This window comes from Filicampus tigris, chromosome 14 (genome assembly GCF_054856515.1).
Source record: "Filicampus tigris isolate MCC_2025a chromosome 14, RoL_Ftig_1.0, whole genome shotgun sequence".
NCBI lineage: Eukaryota > Metazoa > Chordata > Actinopteri > Syngnathiformes > Syngnathidae > Filicampus > Filicampus tigris.
The window spans coordinates 23817532-23837739 of record NC_141230.1 but is presented as its reverse complement, the minus strand read 5'-3'; the positions used below and the strand labels follow the sequence as shown (position 1 = coordinate 23837739).

Genomic DNA, 20208 nt, shown 5'->3' with positions numbered 1-20208 from the left:
ACGCAAGACTTGATTCTTTTTATTAGAAACCTGCAGGAAGATTTGATCCTTCTTCTGTGGAAATTTCTTGAAGACAAATTATTACTTGGAAAACTTCCAAAAAAATAAAAAATAAAAATTCAGAGTGGGGCTAAAAATCTCTTTCTGGTGGAGTACTTCTTACCTGACTTGCAGACACAAGAATAAACGCCCTTTCTAGTCCTTGACAGCAAGAGGAATGAATTGCTCAGATAAAATGTCCAAAAGCATAGCGTTAGTGAAGCGCTAAATTTGGTGAGAAGGCGTTTATTCGAACTAATATAGTTCACTGGGGTTATGATGACTGCAAACCACAGGAGTCACATCCTCGCTATCTGCAAGCCAGGATAGGAAATATCCATTTCTGTTAAAAATCAACCTTGATGGTGCACGTCAGATCTGATATCTACCAAAAAAAAACAACAAGAAAAATAAACCTTTTTCTTTTCGCAAGAACCTTCATGCCAAAAATGAAAGGAACCGCTGGATGCAAATAGACAACAACAGTTGTCCGAGGGGAACCATCAATGCTTTTATCTCATCATGATGACATGCAAACTCCGAAAGGAACAATTGGAGCATTTTGTACTCTGCTCGGTGTCTGTGGATGCGGCCTCAAAACCGACTGACCACCCACAGACCGCCTTCAGAGCGACGGGAGGACTAATCCAGCAATTATGTGGCTGGGAGCAGATGATGGGGATCACCTTACCTTTCACATCCTGCTCAAAGGTGGCCTTGATCTCTTCTTGCTCTTGGGTCACTGTGGAAAAAAGAGAATGATGTTAGATTGGGTCCTAAAACCGGATTCTCAAAGGGGTGGGAAGGTGAGCGGTGAAAACGAGTGAGCTAAACAATTCAGTGGAAGAAAAGCAGAGGTGAAGAGGTGAGTTTTTCTCTGTGGGGAACAAAGAAATTTCCCCAAAAAATGAATTAAGAAGAAAGGAGCTGGAGGTTGGTATATAAAGAAGTTCCCCAAAAAGATAAGAAGAAATGAAGACCAACAAGGGTAAGGAGGGCCAAGCCCAAAGTGGGCAGGGCTGACAATGTGAGTGACACCATGAGGACTTTCTGTGATTTCTCTTTCACCTTTTCATTAGTGACTCTTGTTGAGGGGAATGGGGCAGGAGAAGGGTGACAAGGAAGTTTCCCGAAAAGGTGTTAAGATGAAATGCTGAGGAACAGGAGCAAGCAGCTGAAATCTAAAGTGAGTGAGAGCAGGACTTAGTTTGTGACTTGGGTTGCGGAAAGTTGGAGCTGGAGGAGGGTGAGAGGATCTCAGACATTTCTGGACGTTACCTTCTTCTTCCCGGCACGCTTCGGTGATGACGAGCGTGGCCGAGCTTGCGGCCTCTCCTGCGGGATTGGAGGCCCTGCAGGTGTACTGGCCGGCATGCTCCAGGAAGGCATCGACTATGATGAGGGTGGCGGTGCCCGTCACCTCATCGTAATGGAAAACCACGTTCTTGGTGGGCAGCACTGGCTGCCGGTCGTGGAACCAGCTTATCTCAGGCTTGGGGGTGCTGGACACGCATGCGTGAAAGCGGGCCACCTCCCCGTGCGGCACCGAGCAGCTCGTGATGGGACGCCGAAAAAATGGTTTCATGCTAGGGGTAGCTTTCTTTCGACTGCTGAGTGTGGTGGAGACGTGCCGCTGGGCGGGAAGGTCTGCTGATTGTTTTTGCCCTGAAAGGAAGCACGTTGGGAGGTCTTAAGGGCAAAGTAGTCTCACTTTGGTGGATTTCTACTTGACGGGCCTGCCACAGGGTTATGGTTTGGGTTAGCCTAACCCGAACCCAAAACCCTCTCAGTCAGGCCAAATGGGTGGGCCGCTTCAAGCATCACTTCAATTTGAGAATAATCTCAGTGCAATATTCCTGCCAGTCGGAACAAGCGCAACATACTGGTTGTTGAAAAACCTCTCTGAGCTTCTCTCATATGCCTGTTAAGTCCATCTTGACTGCAAATGAACTTTGCTCTCAAAACTCTTCTCTCTCATCCCAGTAAGTTGAGCGTGTCCGACTTGCTTATTCCCTGATTTAAGCAATGAGGAACAATCCCTCACAACCACAAACATACTCAACAGTCTGATCAGTATTCAGTAGTCAGTATTGACTAAAATTTGGAATAGCGTATGATGCCACGCTCTTTTTTCAATATGACATTAATACTAGTAACGTTTTCAGCACACCACGCTGGAATTTTGTTCTTTACATTTTTTAACTGTTTAGCATCCGCATATGTTGACCTCCAGCCTACTGAATTAGTTTTTGCATGTTCCCTAAACACATATTGAAGTAGCTTACTCGTTCCTTCCATTTTTCTGTATGTGGCCCTCAGTGGGGAAGAAAAATCAAATTTTGGCCCAAGTTTTCCTTGTTACTGCAATACTACTGCAGCTCGTACTACCGGAGACAATTTCCTTGTGTGTTTTTTCACATACTTGGCCAGTAAAGATGATTCTGATTAAAATCAAGTTTTACCGTTCAGTGTGAGTGTGGCAGAGCATGATGCGGTCCCACCGCTGTTGGTGGCCACGCAGGCGTACTCGCCCTCGTCCTCTGGGTAAACTTTGGAGATCTCCAGCTGGCAGCTGTCATCAAACTGAGACATCCTGAAAAATTCTGACTGCTTGATCTCCTTGTCCTTGTGGAACCAGCTGATCTTCACATCTGGACAACGAGATGAAGGGACAAATGAACAACATCACGCTAACTTCAGTCTTCTGCTCGTTAGGGTTTCACAGTCAGCTCTGAAGAACTTTGTACCGTCTCCCCGAATTCTGCACTGGAAACGAGCTGCTTGTCCCTCGAAGGTGGAGGTGCTGGCCATTGGTGAGATGACAACAGGCGGCGCAACAAAAGCGGCTGAGTCTGGAGAAGCCACCTCCGCCACTGTTACACAAACACAAGCTGAAAATCACCACCCTGTGTCTGGAGTGGACTACGGTGTTAGCACGCTATGTTGCCATTAGGGCAACAAGGGCCTTTGTTAAGTGAACATTTTTGATGGGCCTTTACAGTATGCTGGCACTGCCCTGCTTCGGAACATTTCAGATATACAAACACTCCAGTAGAGATGTCACAATATCGGCACTATCGTGATGTCCCGATATTAAAATTGCCACAAAATATCGTGATATTAATAGCAGCAAATCTGTTTAAAAGCCCAAGTTGTTTTCCATTCGTGCAGTTCCAGCACCCTCTGGTGGTTAGTTGATTACTGCAGTTTAATTTGATGCAACCTATGTTTAATACGACCAATAGGAGCCCATGACTGGCCATGCCTATTTCTTTGTGAATGCAGTTATTATGCACAAAAACAGAATATTGGGATGTTTTTGTCCATCGGAGGCAAAGAGGCAGTTGTGTGAAGCTTTCGAATGACCAAATCTACGCTAATTGCGGTCTACGCTGTTTTTCATTACATGTTCGCATGAAGCTAGCGGACTTGAGTTAGACGAAATGATAGGGCTTGGCGGAACGTTCGCCTGTTTGAATTGACCGTGTTTGAGGCGCCAGTCTTACAGTCCACTGCAACTGGGAGAGACAAAGAAAGAGCTTGAAGCAAGCATGCTGCGCCTCCTGTCGTTTGCCAAGAGTGACGTTATATGACCGAGTGAGAACAGGCACCGAGTAACACTTGAAAAAGGCTCCTTCAGTACGTCTCAATGTGTTTCAAACAAGCAGTTTTTGATACTGAACGATTGATCATGTGCAACATCCACTTGCAGTCAAATCCAGTTGCTTTTCTCCCATTTTTGAATCTGTGCCCCATTATCGCCTGGATTTCATCAGTGCCACTACATTGCTTACTCAATGTGTCATTTTATTTTTTGTACGCACCTCGCAACTTTTGCCTTGAATGCACTGTGCGTTTGCTTATTCATTTGTTAAATACCAACTCAGGGATGCGCACATGAATTCCAGTGCACCTGTTTTCACCAGTTTTTAACTTGTACAAATGGCAATAAACTCTATTCTATTCCGTATAAATTGAAATCGAATCCTATCTCGTCTCAAGCCGAACCTTAACCCTAAACTTGGTTTGAAAGCCAAAGCCTGGCTTCCATCCCTCATTTGGAGGGATCGAATCCTTGTTTAAAAATGGAACTCTGGCTGGCAACACTAATGAGCAATTTGGAGCGGGTGAGTGTGGAAAAGATCTGGTAGGATCAACAAGACGGGTGTTGAAGTGTTTCTTTCTACCTTCCACCGTGAGCGTGGTGGTGCTGGTGGCCACGCCGTAGTCGTTTTTGGCCTCGCAACTGTAGATGGCGGCATCCTCTGGGAAAACCTCAATGAGCAGCAGGGTGTGCTCTTGGGCATCACGTAGGAACTTGCACTTAAAGCCTGGAGACAGCGCCTGAGAGTCCTTGAACCACAACACCTGAGGCTGAGGGACGCCGCTCACAGCCACGGTGAAGCGAGCGGGCTTGCCCGCCTCCACCGACTGGGCCTCCATGTGGCGCAGGATTTGAGGCGCTTCCGGGACTGCATGGGATACAAAATACTTTGGTGACAAGGACAGGACTGGGGGGGGGGGTTTAGGAAGACGCTCCTATCGGACTTGCTCATCCTATGATTTTGTGTGGTGGGAACTGCAGTATCCCCCCAACAACAAACATACTTGCCAGTCGATAACGGACTTACCAGTACTATGTCATACACAGCCAAATGCAGAAACAATAAAAAAGTGTTGTATACCTCACAGACCTCAACGACATGCGGCCCATATTGTTTTTATTCCACTTATCTCTGCGCTGTGCGTGTGTGTGTCCGTTGTTTTTATTTGAATGGTTTTCTTCATTTGTCTACGTGTCGGCTTGTGCGGCGCCTGCGTGCGATATGGAAATGACGTTCTCGACGCCGGTTGGCTGTTGCCGGGGAGGGACGGACTAGGCCCGCGTGGGCTGGCCTGAAATACTGACAGAACCTCACTGACGGAACGTCCACCTCTGTTTGCAACACTGGGAAGCATCCAGCGTCCAGCTTCTTTGACTGGAAATCCTCAAAAGAAGGTGACACACAGCAACGAAGGTCTTCGCAGTTGGCGTCAGAGGCGAGAAGAGCCCTGAGTGAAAATGTCCCAAATGGGCCCAATGAGCCATTTTGCCTCCCCGCTGTCAGTTGGTTTTGCAAGGCTCAGGCCACGGTGCTGACCGCAAGGTCACTATGGCTGCTCACGAGCAATGAAGAACTTCTGGGGAATGGGGAAGAAGAATGCTTGTTGCCCATACAGATGGCCTCAAGACTGCCAATGAGCTGAAAACTGCGCCCCGCTTCACACCTGAGGGGAAAAGACCACTTGGGCCCATCTGGGACATTGTCACTCAGGGATCGACTCACTTTTGTTGCCAGTGATTGAAACAATTACGGCTGCGTGCTGAGTTGTTTTGAGAGCACTGTAAAGGTGCACTTAGACAGTAGCTGGACACTGCGCATTTGACCTTGCAGCAACATTTGATCAGTCATCTGTGGGGGTGTGGTGACTTTAGTGTTGTCGTGCGCAATGGCTTGACTCACTGTTGACTCTCAAGGTGACGACGGTGCTGCTGTTCTTGCCGGCGACGAACGCGTAGTCGCCGGCGTCGCTGCGGAACGTTTCCGAGATGGTGAGGCGGTGGAGCCTCCTGATGGCGGCGTAGCTGAACCGCTCCTCGGCCGACAATTGGATCTCCACGCCGTTCCTCAGCCAGCGCCCTTCCACCTCGTCCTCGTTCACCTCAAACTCAAACGTGGCACGGTGTTTCTCCAGAACCTAGCGCACACAGTGATGGCCTTTAGTATTCCTGCTATCAGTGCCTTCAACTACAAAGGGCAGAAATTTAAATGAAAACGGTGGTGAAACGTTGGGGTTAGGGTTAGGGTCACGGTTAGTTTTTTGGGAGTATGGTGACTCTTTTGGCGTTAGGGGAGAAAAGCGCGAGCAGCGGCAGTGGCCGTCCATCAGTCACCGTGATGTGTCGCTGGGCGGGCTCCGAGATGCGAATGTCACGTCCCTCCACGGTGAGTCGGGCCTTGGACACGCTGGAGCCGGCCACCACCGAAAACTCGCCAGCGTCTGACATGCGCACCGTCTGGATCATGAGGCGGTGGACGTACTTCTCGGCCGTCACCACGAACCTGCAGCGGCACAGCGGTAACTCCATTTAACACCCTTGGCAATTCCTCAACTTTGGCACGTTTTGGGCTTCCACCAAGTCTCGCTCAGACTGCCTCGCGCCCTCATTTCCAGAGCTGGGCATTTTACTACAAATCGAGTGTGTCCGTTATTCGTCATCCGTCTGCAGCGGGGATACTCTTCCGTCCTCCGTCATTCGCCTTTTTTTCCGGGGGTCAAAAAATAGCATATACTCTAGGCTGGTCAAACACGCGTGAAATATGTCAGGATTTCATGCAACATGATAAATAACATGTACTTCTACTGACCTGCACTCAAGCTAACGAAAAAAGTGTCGAGTGCAATAATGGCCTGAATGACGAAACATCAACATGTTGTTTTTGAGACTAATTGATGAATTGACTGTTGAACTGATTTCAGTTCATTTCTGCATTCCACTTGAAAATGGCCAAAGTGCCTAGGCCTACTCTAGTTGTCAGTGTAGCAATGTGCACTTTGGGTGCAGATCTTAGTGAGAAAGGTGAGGAGACGACAAACAAGATTTGCTTGCTCAAATGAGGCGGCGGGCAGCGGTGCATCCACTGCAAGCACTGAAATTCCCCCTGGGGCGACTTGAGGGATCTTTCTTTGTCCTCTGGCGCACTGTCTCACCTCTCCTCGGACATGTCGAGCTCCAGGCCGTCCTTCATCCACACGACCTGGACGTTGGGCTCCGACAGCTCGCATTCAAACATGGCCTTCTTCTTCTCCGTGATCTTGATGTCTTTGATTTTCTTGGTGAACTCAATGACACGAGCTGGCCACAGGAAAAGCAGCAGACATTCAGTCCGTGAAACAGGTGGCAAAGACTAATCGCGCTCAGCACCAAAGCACAAGTACAGAAAATTGTGTCAACGGCGGTGGGACCTAACCAAGGACAAATACTTTGTTCCTGTACTGACATCCATTTACAAAATTTGAGGTATTTCTACTTCACTTGAGTGCTTATTTGTACGGTAACGTTTTACTATTTGAAAGAAAATCTCTACTTTGGTGTCCTTCCTTTGTCAAAAGAGATTCTTAGCCTTTTGCAAACTCCACTGATGACGACACTGTGTAAAAAAATAAAAAAATAAAAAAAATAAAAATAAAAAAGATGGAAAAAGTGATGGAACGTTAAGAGGCTCCAGATCGGGATTCGTTGATTGATTAAGCGCCTGAAGTCTTGTGAGGCAGGAAAAAAAAAAAAAAAAGAAGGTACTGGCTTCTAGTGTTCAAAAAGCCCCACAAGTCAAAGATTTCTTTTGCAGCTCTTACCATCAACTCATTCAGCGTGTTTTGTTGGTCACCTGCCAACATTGGCAAAGCTACAGTTAGCTGTTGTCAACTTCCCCACGTTGTATGTTCGGCGCTTTACGGCGCGTGGTCATCCGCGGGGATTCCAAAAAATAATAGGTCCATTTTGACAAAGGAAGGAAAAGAAAGTACACACATCCGTTTTCAAACAGACGCTTTCAAACGCTGTTAAAGGCATCAGCTGTCAGGAAATAAATAATCCAGTCAAGATGGCTAGCTCTAGCCATCCAGGTCTATACCAAGAGCTGGAGTCACAATTCACTCAAGTAGCCAGGTAAATGGAAAAAGGTACAGTGCAAAGTAGAAGGACTTTTTCAGCGAGGAACCCGAAAGGCCAAAAAGGCGCGGCGCATACCTTCGACAAATAGGTTGGCAGCACTGGCTGCGGATCCGGCCACAAACTGGTACTCGCCGCCGTCTCCGAAGTGAACGTTGCGAATGGTCAGCGAGTGCGTCAGCTGCCGGCTTCGGACTTGGCACCTCTCAGACGACTTGATTTCTACGCCGTTCTTGAGCCATTTGTAGGTGATGCCCTCGTAGTTGACGGTGACCTCGAAGGTGATGGTGTCCCGCTCCTGAGCGTTCAGGTCTTTCAGCATGGAGGTGACCAGGACGGCTAGACACGGACACCGATCGTTAGTGCGGTTAGTTCCCGCTTGGACGAGGACTGTCAAACTTCTCAGCTCTTTCTGAGACGCCACAAGATGAAAGCGTGAGTGAGTTGGGCTCTTACGGCTGACGGTGAGCGTGGCGGACACGCGGTCGTTGCCGCAGACGAAGGTGTACTCGGCCGTGTCGGCCCTGCTAGTGTTCATGATCTTCAGCTGGTGCAGCTTGCCCTGCACCACGATGCGGAATTTCTCGCTCATCTCGATCTCCACGCCGTTTTTCAGCCAGGTGGACGGCACGTTGAAGTGGGACACTTCGCACTCCAAGGTGGCCAACTGCGTCTCGGCCACCGTCACACTCTTCAGGGGTTTAGTCACACGAAGGGCTGGAAAGACAAATTGCAAACGGGTTTGTGCCGGCCAAGACCGCCGTCAGTTTTCACCTGCCAACGTTGACCGAGTACCTTGCACGGTGAGGTTGGCGCTGCAGCGGAGGTGTCCCACCACGGCCGTGTACTCCCCTTGGTTGGTGCTGTCCACATTCTGCAGAACCAGTTTGTGGGCTTTGCGCTCCACCAGAATCTTGCACGAGTCGCTGGGCGTCAGCTCGGCGCCGTTGAACATCCACCGGACCGGGACGTTGTCGTGAGACAGGCTCATCTCAAAGGACGCCGTGGCGCCCGCCAGCAACGTCACGTCCTTCGTCTTTTTCACGATCTTGACGGCTGCGTGCAAACGCCGCACAGTCACGGTTGAGCAGCCCAAAATGAGATCTCAACTGACGCCTCGCGGCCGATGGTCGCGCCGCATTCAAGGAAGCCAACAATACGATATACCAAAAGGCCACAAAGCACTCATGCGACTGTGCTACGTGGGGCATCATCTGGAGAGTTTCCCAATTCAACATTCATCTTATTATGTGGCAGAAACATCGAAAGAACGAAATCCAATCGATTCTACTCATGGCAGACTCGAAAGAATACATGTCTTGTGTGTAGATGACTGCAGACATGCTTGGCTATGAACAAGTTTTGCTCGGAGCAACTAACCCGAGGAAACAAATCTCATCTAGGTTGTGGGCAGGCGAGGTTCACATGGCAACAGAAGAGAGGGAAAAATCCAATTGGACGAGGCATGGGCTGAGATTACATTTTGACAATATGAGAAGCGTCAGCAAAAAGATCACGGTCTTCAAATTACAGCTCTAAAGTGACCTTTGTTGAAATATTTGGGGACAGTCCAGTGAACACTATTTTACTTACTTAAACAAAATATAGACAATTGAGTACAGAAGAAACTGGTCTCCTCTTAAGTTGAAATGAATAACATTCTCCTTTTAGTTCTTCTTAGTAAGTCACAGTGTCCCATCACTGCTGAGCTATTTTTAGAACAGAACTGAGAGCAACTCATTTCATCTTGTCCCTGGAGCTAACTAGTACCTGCAGCCATTTGTTTTTTAGGACAATGCACACGAATCAGAGCAACAACAACAAAAAGCATCTCTGCAGTGTTTCGTCTTGCTCCCTGCCTCTTCCTCTGTTAGGCTCCGAGAAGAAGAAGAAGAAAAAAAGTTAATCGGAGGCAATCACTTCAAAGTGGCAACTCCTTTACTCAACTCTGTAAGCAGCCAATCGAAAAACAAAAGAGCTCATTCGCGGTGACAGCCACTATAGGCGCTCATCGAAAACCTTGACATTTTAAAACCAGGCTAAAGCGGGACTCGGTCCATGCCGAGACAAATCGATCGTACACACGAGCTCGCAAGCTTGCAAGCCAAGTTCTGGCTGGCATAAAAAAAAAGACGAATAAAACTCCCCCAAACGGACGTTGGCGCCTGGGGCACAAAATTTCCATTTACGTGTTCTAGCGCCAGTGTATTTTGGGACGAGTTGTCTGGGACGAGGCTCGCCGGGTCTGTTTCCCTTGCAGCCCGTCAAGTTGCGTGTGTGCAAAAAAGGGTTAGCGTGGGCACTCACTCTCCACGTTGAGACGGGCGCTGGCCGTCAGCTTGCCCAGCTTGAAGGAGTAAACGTCCTCGTCCTGTGAGCGGCAGCCACGGACGCGCAGCGTGTGGATGCCGCCCTGGGCGCTGATGCCGTACTTGTCGCCGTCGCCGATTTCCACACCATTGCGGAGCCACTGAGCACCTTTGACGTGGCCGTGCGTCAGCTCCAGCGTGAAGAGCGCCTCCTGTGTCTCCGTCACCGTCTGGTTGCGCAGCGTCTTCTTGATCTTCACCGCTGCACGCCAAACAGGCCACAAAGACGCGGTTAGCCTATTTCGGACTTTCACTCACTAGAATTTGAAGACCCTTGGCTTTCAGTGCCAGTACTTTTGCCACCTCTGGATTGTGTCCTTCCAGTAGCTGTCATTCCGCTTGCGTCTGAACACTTTGCCACTTCCATCCATCCATTATCTGTACCGCTTACCCTCACAAGGGTCGCGGGGCGTGCTGGAGCCTATCCCAGCTGTCTTTGGGCAGTAGGCGGGGGACACCCTGAATTGGTTGCCAGCCAATCGCAGGGCACACAGAGACAAACATCCACACTCACAATCACGCCTAGGGGCAATTTAGAGTGTCCAATCAACTCACCATGCATGTTTTTGGAATGTGGGAGGAAACCGGAGTACCCGGAGAAAACCCACGCAGGCACGGAGAGAACATGCAAACTCCACACAGGGAGGCCGGAGCCGGGATCGAACCCACGGCCTCTGAACTGTGAGGCGGACGTGCTAACCAGTCGACTACCGTGCCGCCCACTTTGCCACTTCCTAAGTACATTTCACACTCTGTACTTTTTGCAATCACTACTTTTGCTCACTGAAGTACATTTCAGTGTGTACATTTTTTTTTACTTTTACTCTTGCACAGGAGTGGAATCAGTACTTCAACTTCTATCATTTGTACAAAAGTATATGTACTTAAGTCCAGAGTGTGATTACTTCTTCCGCCTCTTTACTAAAGTACCATGTGAAGCCTGTTCTTGTCTACGTGTAACTGAGCATAGTTTCATTTTCTCAATCAATCAATCACATTTTATTTATATAGCACTTTTCATACATAAAAATGCAACTCAAAGTGCTTTTCTGTACTCTTTGACTTGCATCTTCTGTCAAGGAGATGAATCAGTACTTCTACTTTGACCAGAATTGTTTGTATACAAGTATCTGTACTTGTACTTCAGTCCAGAGTGTGAACACTTCAGCTACCTCTGTATTTAAGTCCACTTTGAAGTCTGTTCCTGTTTATGTGGGCCTAAGTACTTTTCTACTCTACCTTTTGACTCTGACTTAAGCACAAGAGTTGAATCAGTACTCCTGCTTATATATCAAGTACATTCCAGAGTCCATTTTAAAGTCTGTACTTGTTTATATGTACCGACTCATTTCAGTACGGGCATTGAATCACTACTTTTGACTACTTTTGAGCAGCTGTCTCTTTCCACCTCTGCTGCCACTGAGGGCGAGTGGTGAGCAAAGCTGAAACGTACCCTCCACTCGGAGGTTGGCCAAGGTTTTGGAGTTGGCCACTTGGTAGGTGTACTCGGCGGCGTCCTGCGGGCGAGCGATAACGATGACGAGGCGACGGACGGCTCCCTTGGCCACACTCTTCACGTTTTCGCCCAAGTCCAGTGGCTTGCCGTCCTTCAGCCACTTGCCCTCGGCGTCGGCGTTGGCCACTTGGCACTCCAGCTCTGCCGTCTGCGACTCGGCCACCGTCACATCCGTCAGAGGTCGAGTGATGGCGCCGCCTGATGGGAGCGCAAGGAAGCGCGAGCGCGAGTTACACCACGGCAATCAATCAGTTACACAATCACAAGTGAACTCTGAGCCAACACGCTGAGCCGGCCGTGAACCTAATTACTATATATGATGCAGAATGTGACACTACAAGTCGGAATGCTTTGAACCGGTCGGGAAATCTGGAACGAGGAGGTCAACGTGGCAAATAGCTCTGCATTTGGGAGGTCTGCCAAACATTGAACTTTCATTTGACTCTGCTCTTCCTTCTAAATGTGGTTAACTGTTCTGTCTGGTCAGGTGCTCTCGAAATATAGCTGCCCTGCCTTGCCTTATGGATTAAGGCTACAACCCTCCCCGCACCAAAGTAAAATCAACAACAAAAAGAGAAATACTAGTCCAGATTTTTACCAGCACCGCTAAAACTTACCGAACTTAATAAAACTCTGCCTCTATCCCAATGTGACTGAAACCTACCACAGTCCTATCTTAAGTTAACCAAAACCTAACAGAGACCTATCTTAAGTTAAATCAAAGCTACCAGAGACCTAGTTTAAGTTAACTCAAACCTACCAGAGACAGTGAGATTTGCGCTGGACGTCTTCTGTCCAGCGTGAAAGCCATACTCGCCCTCCTCGTCCTTCATGGTGTCGATGACAGTCAGAGAGTGTGTCTTGTCCTTGGAGTCCATCTTGTACTTGGGGCCAGGTTTAAGATGCTGGTTTCTGAAGGTCCAGACCGGGTCGATACCGGTGTGGGACACTTGCACTTGGAAGGTGACGTTTTGGGACTCGGAGCAAACTTTGTCCTCCATGTGTTTGACAATTTGAACCGCTGCAAACGAAACCAAAACCGCCAAGATGATGAGCGCAAATTCATTGACCATGACAACAAGAAGGTGACGTGGGTGCAGATTATCCATCGTACAGGTCATGGTAATACGCAGAGATGGAATGGAGGCACCTGGACTATTTTTGCTTATTGGACACATTTCACCTTCAGCTTGGAAAACGCTTTCTGTAGCTCTGTCTGCATCATTTGCGCAATTCAAATCAAGATGATTGTCAGTATTAGATCGGCGCTATTGGAGACTATATTGCTTATTGACTTTGAACTTGGACTGTTAATTGCTCTTGGGGGGCTTGCTAAAACCTACTGGAGTCCTAATTTTACTACAGCCTACCAGAGACCTAACTAAACTAAGGCTCAATCCCAATACCACCACTGCCATCTCGCCTTGTCCCTTGAAATGCGCGTTCACGAGAACCGAGACATGTCCCAATTCTCCGTGATCTTTATGGTTAGGGTCATAGACGAGCAGCGTATGGCCCCGCAGAACGAAGAGAGACCCCGACCTCCCTAGATTCTAGACACGCCCCCTGGGGAACAAATAAAAAATGGCTGCGGAAATGAGGACATCAACGAACGATAAGAAGAAGACAACATAAATATGTCATATTTATTGCGCTTTAACAGTAGTGACACGCTTGGTTTTAGCAAGGCACGCAAAATTGGACGACGGCATGCCGGAAATGAATGATCAAATGCCGCGTCTGTTTACGACACAACCAACATGCGGCTCGAAGTGATGATGTAGCGGATTTAGTGCGTTCCCATTTTCCTAGATGGACCACCCTCCTTTGTCTTCACCTGCCCAAAGAAGATAAAGGGTTAGGGGGGTAGACAAAGCTAAAGAGGAAGTCTAACCCTAACCCTTCCGTTGATCTTACTAACCCTAACTTAAACCTACCAGGGACCTAACTTACCTAAAACCTACTGTAGACTTAACTAGACGCAAACTCGCCAGAGACCAAATTGATGTCCATTTTGTCATACAGTCAACTCTACTTTTTCATCGAATACTTGACAAATGTTCCCCAAAAAGAATGCAGAACCACAAATATGCAGGGGTGACTTTTGTGCTTCCCATTGAGTGACTCCAGCTGCTGAAGACAAATTCTGTGCGGTTTTTAACACTTGGCAACTAAAGAGGACTCCGAATATGGGATGACGTTTTTCCAAAATACCTTCCAATATAAACGGTATGTCATGGCTTGACAGATTGCTGTTAGCGTGTTTAAGATCAAAGTTATCCTCGCATCGGTCTGTACGCGTCTCTCGGAAGAAAAAATGCAGACAGCCAAAGGTGAAACGTCTTCGACGAGCTCAAAGAGTCGGGCTGCCTCCAACTTCTTGCGTCAAGAAGATGAAATGCGTTTTGTCTTACGTTCCACGGTGAGATTGCAGCTGGTGGACACCTTCCCGACCAACAGCCTGTAGCATCCTTCATCCGAGGCGAAGGTTCTGCTGAAGACAAGCCGCTGCTTGGCGCCTTTGGCCACAATCTGCACGCGCTCACTGGCCGCCACCGGCTTGTCGTTGTGGTACCATTTGACCGAGGCCACGTTCTGAGCCGAGATCTTGGCTTCTAAAACTGCTTTGGTGCCTTCCACCGAAGTCACGTCTTTCAGGGGCACCACGATTTCGATGGCTGCAAAGACAAAAACGGTCACCATCCCAAAATGCCAACACACCATCCGTCTGGCTTCCGGGACTGCTTTGGGAATCATTCAGGCACTATTATCGCGTTAGGTTGTTTGGGAAAAGAACGTTTTTCCGTCCGTCCCCAACGCCTCTTATTTACCAACCCACACCTCCAATTTTTAACTTGAGCACCAATCCACCATTTATTTCACTTATTCACTTACCTTCCAGCTACTTCATTTACTACTTACCTTCTTAGCAATTGAATTTGACTCATGCACACATTTGTCTTCCCTTCCTGCCTCCTTCCTTTCATCGACTTACTTACTTAGTAACCTATCAACAGTACTTACTTAACTTAGTGGCCGACAGTATAGTATGAAGTTGACTGATGTATTATTACATGGCGCACTCGGATCGGATCGCGAGCGAATGAGAATACAGCCCCCGAGATGTTGGAAGAGCAGCCTTACTCTGAACGTTGAGTTTGCAAGAGGTGCTGATGTAGTGGCTGGGAACCTCGAAGGAATACAAGGCAGCGTCTTCAGGCCCGGCGTTCTCCACCAGGAGCTTGTGGACGGCTTTGTCCACCACCATGTGGACGCGGTCCGAGGCGGAGACAGCCTGGCCGCTCTTCATCCAGGTTCCCTCCACGTTCTCCTGAGAGAACCTGACCTCCAGCTGAGCGATGTCACCCTCGCAGACGGTCAGATCGGACAGAGGTTGCATCAGGGTCACCGGACGCACTGCGGACACAAAGCCTGTTAGGTGTCACGCAATCCAGACTACAGCGACCGATCGAAATGGCTTCCAGGCCCCAACCTTGTGGAAGGCCATCTTTTACAGCATTTACTCCCCATCCTCAAGGTACTAGTACACTCTTAGTCCTCACAAGTAAGACAACTTTGGCATACTAGTTGACGGTGAGGCATTAGGCAACAAGTGTGTGCGAGTAGAACCACGGTCAAAGCAGCTTACATTTCATCTTCAGTGAGGCGCTGGTCTTCACGTCTCCACATACAAATGTGTACTTCCCTTGGTCCTCCTTCTTGATGTCCTTCACGGTCAGGGTGTGTCTTCCCCGCCGGGAGGACATGACATGCTTGCTGTCGGCGGACAGCTCCCTCTCGCCGAAGAACCAGTTGCCCTCGGCGTCCTCGCGAGACAACTCCACCTCAAACTCTCCAGAGTAGCTCTCTGGAACCTCAATGTTCTCCAGCGCCTTGATCAGCTCCAGCGTGGCACCTGAAGTCAGATGCACCAACGTCAACCGGCAACACTCCAACAACTTTCATCCAACCAAGATCAAATCATGAAAACCCAGGCAGAATTGGGCTCCGTTTTCGTTTTCTTCAAAAAACACCAATGAAACGGAAATCAAATAAATGAAGGAAAAACAAGGTTGAAATGAGAAATTATGGGGTTTTTTGGGTGGGGGGGGGGGGGTTCTGTCTTTTATCTCGTTTTCCTCGTGTAGCTTTTGGGTCACTGCTCTTTGTGAGGATGATTCTATGTTGTTTAAATATCTGTAAAAGTAACAAAGAAAAAAAGGTTCGACTCACTGGGATTGCGGCTCGATTGGAAACGGTATGGCTCAGTTGGAGAGGGTGTGATGCAATGACTTTTTTGGGCACTTCACATACTGTACATTTGAATGAACCTGTCAGTGCGGTAACTGTACCATTTCCTTCTAAGAGAGCTCTCTCCAATAAAAGACCATTTGATACGAAAGAGGAACAATTCGATTCCATGCACTCACATCTTTTAAATCAAACAAAAATTTTCCAGTTCAAATCGTTTTACGTTCCATCCGTAGTAGGTACTCATTTGAAGGCATGTTTCTTACGTTGGCTATGTTGACTTTTTTGGAGAAGAAATCAAGTGTTCCTGTTTTATTGGCAGATCATTTTCTTCAACTGTGTCGCATAGCGTGCTCCTCATTTCAATACTTTTGATCGTTTTTTGATCGCTTACAGTACGTTCAGAATGGTCAGGTATTGATGATCACCTTCGACATAAAGTCTGGCGATGGTCCGGACGCTGTCGTCGTCTGCGATGACACACGTGTACTCGGCGGCGTCGCTCACTTCGATCATCAGCACGGACAGGAAATGCACCTTCCGGTCCGAGTGCATTCTGTATTTGTCTCCGGAGAAGATCTCCATGTTGTCCTTCAGCCATTTGACTTTGACGAAAGGTTCACTGGTTTCACACTCGAAGGTCACCATGGTGTCCTTCTCTTGGGCGGTGGCGTCCTCCAGATTTTGGGTAAAGCTAACAGCGGCCTTAGCTGCAAAGACAAATCAAAGTCATGATTGCGAGAAAACGGCCCAACGGATCGCCACCTCCAATTGAAGACGAGTCCGCGAACCGTCTTGGAAAGGTTTTCTCTGCTCCTTTGGAGGAAATTTCTCAAGGTTGACCAGATCAAATTGCCCGTGTTATAGTCTTCCATTTGCATCGACTCCTTTCATATTGCAAAATGAATCATGCTACAATTTTGCCCGGGTGATAGATCGGCGTCCACATCTGTCTGCGCGCGCAATAAAGCTTGTGCAGATATTTGTGAGATTTTTTTAACCTGTGCAAACCTTTTCAAACTCTGTCCCAAAGGGAGAAAAGGTGACAATACCTTGCACCAGCAGGAAGGCGTGGCTGGAGGCCTCCCCGGCGATGTTGATGGCTTTGACCATGATGCTGGCCGAGTCTTCCGGGGTGACATCTCGGATGACGAGCTCGCATAAATGGTCTTCGGGCCAGTACCAGTAGACGCGGTCCGACTTCTCCAGTTCGATGCCGTTCTTGAACCACTGGCACTCGGGTTCGGGTCGGCCCACCACCCGGAGTCGGAAGCGAACCTCGTCCAAGGGGCTCACCGTTTTGCTGGTGATGCGTTCCAGGATCTTGGGGGCTTCCATGCTGGGGGATAACTGGAGCCTCTCGGGTTTGAATGTGGGGATGGTGACCTTGCCCTGCTCCTCCAGCTTCTTCCTCTGCGCCTCCTCTTCCTCTTTCAGGCGGTGGAGCAGCTCATCCTTGGTCTTCTTCAACAAATCCTCATAGGAGTCGTCCCGCCTGCGAGCCTTGAATTCCACCGCAGAGATGGACTCGTAGAAGCCTTCTTCCGTCCTGCGCTTGAACTTGGTCTTCAGCTCTTCGGACTCCTCCGAGGTTTTCTCGTGAACGATCCTCTGCGTCTTTCTGAGTTTCACAACCTCTTTGTCTTGCACACCCTCGGCAGGTCGGTCCACCTTCACGACGCCGAAGCCAACTCTGCCGGACTCGTGCGGGGGCTCCGCCGCCTTGGCTTCCGGAGCGCGACGCAAGACAGACCTGAAGTCCTCCCTCTGCGTGACTTCCAGCTTGACGACGTGCTCCGTCGTTCCCAAAGGGTTATCGGCGACCAATCGGACTTCGCCCGTGTCGTAAGACTTGATGTCAACGATCTCCAGGTAGTATATGCCATCGTAACGTAGTCTGTAGCGCTTGCTCTTGCGGATAAGCTGTCCATTGAGGTACCAGTTGACCTTGGGCGTAGGGTAACCAGTTACTCTGCAGCGGAATCGGGCGATGTCGCCTTCCAGCACTTGCGCCGGCTCGGGAAGCAGGACAATTTCGGGTTTGGTCTTTTCGGTCTGCTCGTCGGCGCTCACCCCCATGGGTGCGCCCTCGTGAGCAATGCGCTCCATCTCCTCGATCCTGTGCGCTCCCTTCCTCCCCTCGGGCAGCTGGCTTTCCTCGACCAGACCCTTCTCGTCCTTGACGATCAGGGTGGCCGAGTTCTGGTCCACTCCGAACTTGTTGGTGGCTCTGCAGGTGATGACGCCGCTGTCTCGCGCATAGGCAACCTCGTAGTCCAGACTGCAGTAGCCAAATTCGTTGACCATGCGCAGCCGGTTGGCGGCCTCCAGGGGCTTGCCGTCGTGGAGCCACTCCACCGCCATGGTGGGGTCGCCGATCGGGGTCAGCCTGCACTCAAAGTGAGCGGGGCCAAACTTCTTCATTCGAATGGAGGTCAGTTTCTTCTTGAATTGTGGTTTCTGTTGCTTCTCTTTGTCATAAAGGTCTCCTTCCTCCCACTGCTCTTGGCCGTAGCGGACATGCAGGGGCTCCAGCTCTGGAGGGGCGATCTCTTTGGCCTTGTAGGTTCCTTTGGTGATAATTAGCTTCCTCTCGGTTTGCGGAGCAGCAAAGTCCATCTCCACATTGACTCTGCAGCGGGTGGTGTCCCTGCCAGCTCGGTTAATGGCCGTGGCTGTGTACCACGCGCTGTCGGAACCCGACGCTGACGGGATCTGAAACTTGGCCTCTCCCTTGGTGCCCTCAATCCTGGCAAACCACATGAACAAGTAACCTTAATCGGGACCGGAACCTCCACACAGAAATGCAGTCACCCAGGTCACGGTCATCACAAAAACGTTTCATAGACTCCACTGGAATCTTCTTGGTTGACAAGGACATTTCACCTTTAATCCAAAAGACATCCAATGTTTAGGTGTGGAGCCCCTCCATTTATGTCGGTGGAGGGTGCATTTTTGTTGTCGTCACATGCTGTATGAATTACCGTTTAGCAAAACAATCCCAGCCTGGTGGCCACTTTTCTCACGAATCTTTGGGGGAGTGAAAAAGCCATGGCATAAAACTCCGCCTTCCTACTACATCGTCTGTTTGCAACAGGCCTCTCAAACTCGTGACCTGTGGGCCATTTGTACGCCACAAGATGGTACTCTGTGGCCATAAAATCAAGAACTCATTGACATCAAACTTTAATCTTAGCGCAGCCCCCACGTTTTGCCCTATGCATTTTGTGTAAGTGTTCTGTTTGTAAACACTTATGGGCTACCTTAGCTCAGGCTCGTGATAGCTTTTGACAAAACGTAATTCTGATGTGACGCCAAGGGGAAGGAAAAGATATGCTGTCACCCAGTACCAGTGGCATCCTTTTCAAAATCTGCCACTTAGAGAAGGGCCAATTTCAAAAAGAAGCAGGCAGACTGCATGCTTTTTTGTTGAGTACAGGGCCACCCCGACAAAAATGCGGTGCTCAAGAAATCAGATGTCATGACATGCAGCGAGATAAGTGACACGACCGCGTCAACAATGTTCCTATAGTCAAGAAGAACCGGCCATGTTCAGAACTGTTGCTGGTATTAGTAAAGATTGAGAAGGTCGGAATAGTTGTACTTATTTGGCATCCTTGAACCCCCTTTTTTTCCGTAATATGTGATGCTGCCCAGACCACCAGTTTGCCAGTCCTGCTTGACAACATGGTCCTGACAGCTCTATCCCAAAGATAGTCGCACACCCATTCCACAAGTCACACCTGGCAACAACAACTCCCATGTGAATAGGGGGACCCCACACCGAAAACTTGGAAGTGAAGCAGCCTTTTGGATTGAAGGTGAAATGTTCTTAAGAACCAAGAAGAGTCCAGTCGCCTCCGTCGGACATCTGTGTTCAAGACGCGTACTTGATTTGAGGGTGCTTGTGCGGACTGACGATGTCACTGTTCTTCAGCCAGACAATGTCAGGCACCGGGTTTCCAATGGCCTTCACGGCCAACTCCACCAGCGTTCCCTGTTTGACCGTGATGTTCTTCAGCTTCTCCACGAAATGAGGACGTGTCAAGCTTTCTCGAGCTGGAAGCAGAGAGGCCACAAAGGGTCAAGTGCGCAGCGGGGAAGCAAAGGCCAGCCGTGACGGACGCTTACCTTCCACGCTTAGAGTCACCGTGATGGTGGTGCGCCCGGCTCGGTTGTGAGCGACAACCGTCCACTCTCCAGAGTCCTGGGGCATGGCGGGGACGATGATCATGGACTGAACGCCGTCCTCCTTAACCACTATCTTGTGCGTGTAGTCATTAATGACTTGTTGTCCTGGAAGAACACAGTGGAGGCAA

The 20208-nt window shown here is 49.1% G+C and overlaps 1 protein-coding gene across 1 annotated transcript in view; it reads right to left on the bottom strand.

Annotated features, from left to right (window-relative positions):
* The window catches only part of LOC147136946 (titin-like), a 132406-nt gene that overhangs the window by 94130 nt on the left and 18068 nt on the right, over positions 1 to 20208 (bottom strand). Inside the window, 21 exon segments of the mRNA XM_086052158.1 lie at positions 731 to 781; positions 1333 to 1672; positions 2428 to 2690; positions 2787 to 2912; positions 4227 to 4511; positions 5544 to 5778; positions 5975 to 6143; positions 6793 to 6937; positions 7832 to 8092; positions 8210 to 8470; positions 8549 to 8809; positions 10061 to 10324; positions 11576 to 11836; positions 12399 to 12659; positions 14053 to 14316; positions 14783 to 15055; positions 15288 to 15554; positions 16318 to 16599; positions 16942 to 18638; positions 19780 to 19948; positions 20021 to 20185. Coding sequence (XP_085908284.1) covers positions 731 to 781; positions 1333 to 1672; positions 2428 to 2690; positions 2787 to 2912; positions 4227 to 4511; positions 5544 to 5778; positions 5975 to 6143; positions 6793 to 6937; positions 7832 to 8092; positions 8210 to 8470; positions 8549 to 8809; positions 10061 to 10324; positions 11576 to 11836; positions 12399 to 12659; positions 14053 to 14316; positions 14783 to 15055; positions 15288 to 15554; positions 16318 to 16599; positions 16942 to 18638; positions 19780 to 19948; positions 20021 to 20185 — 6300 coding nt within the window.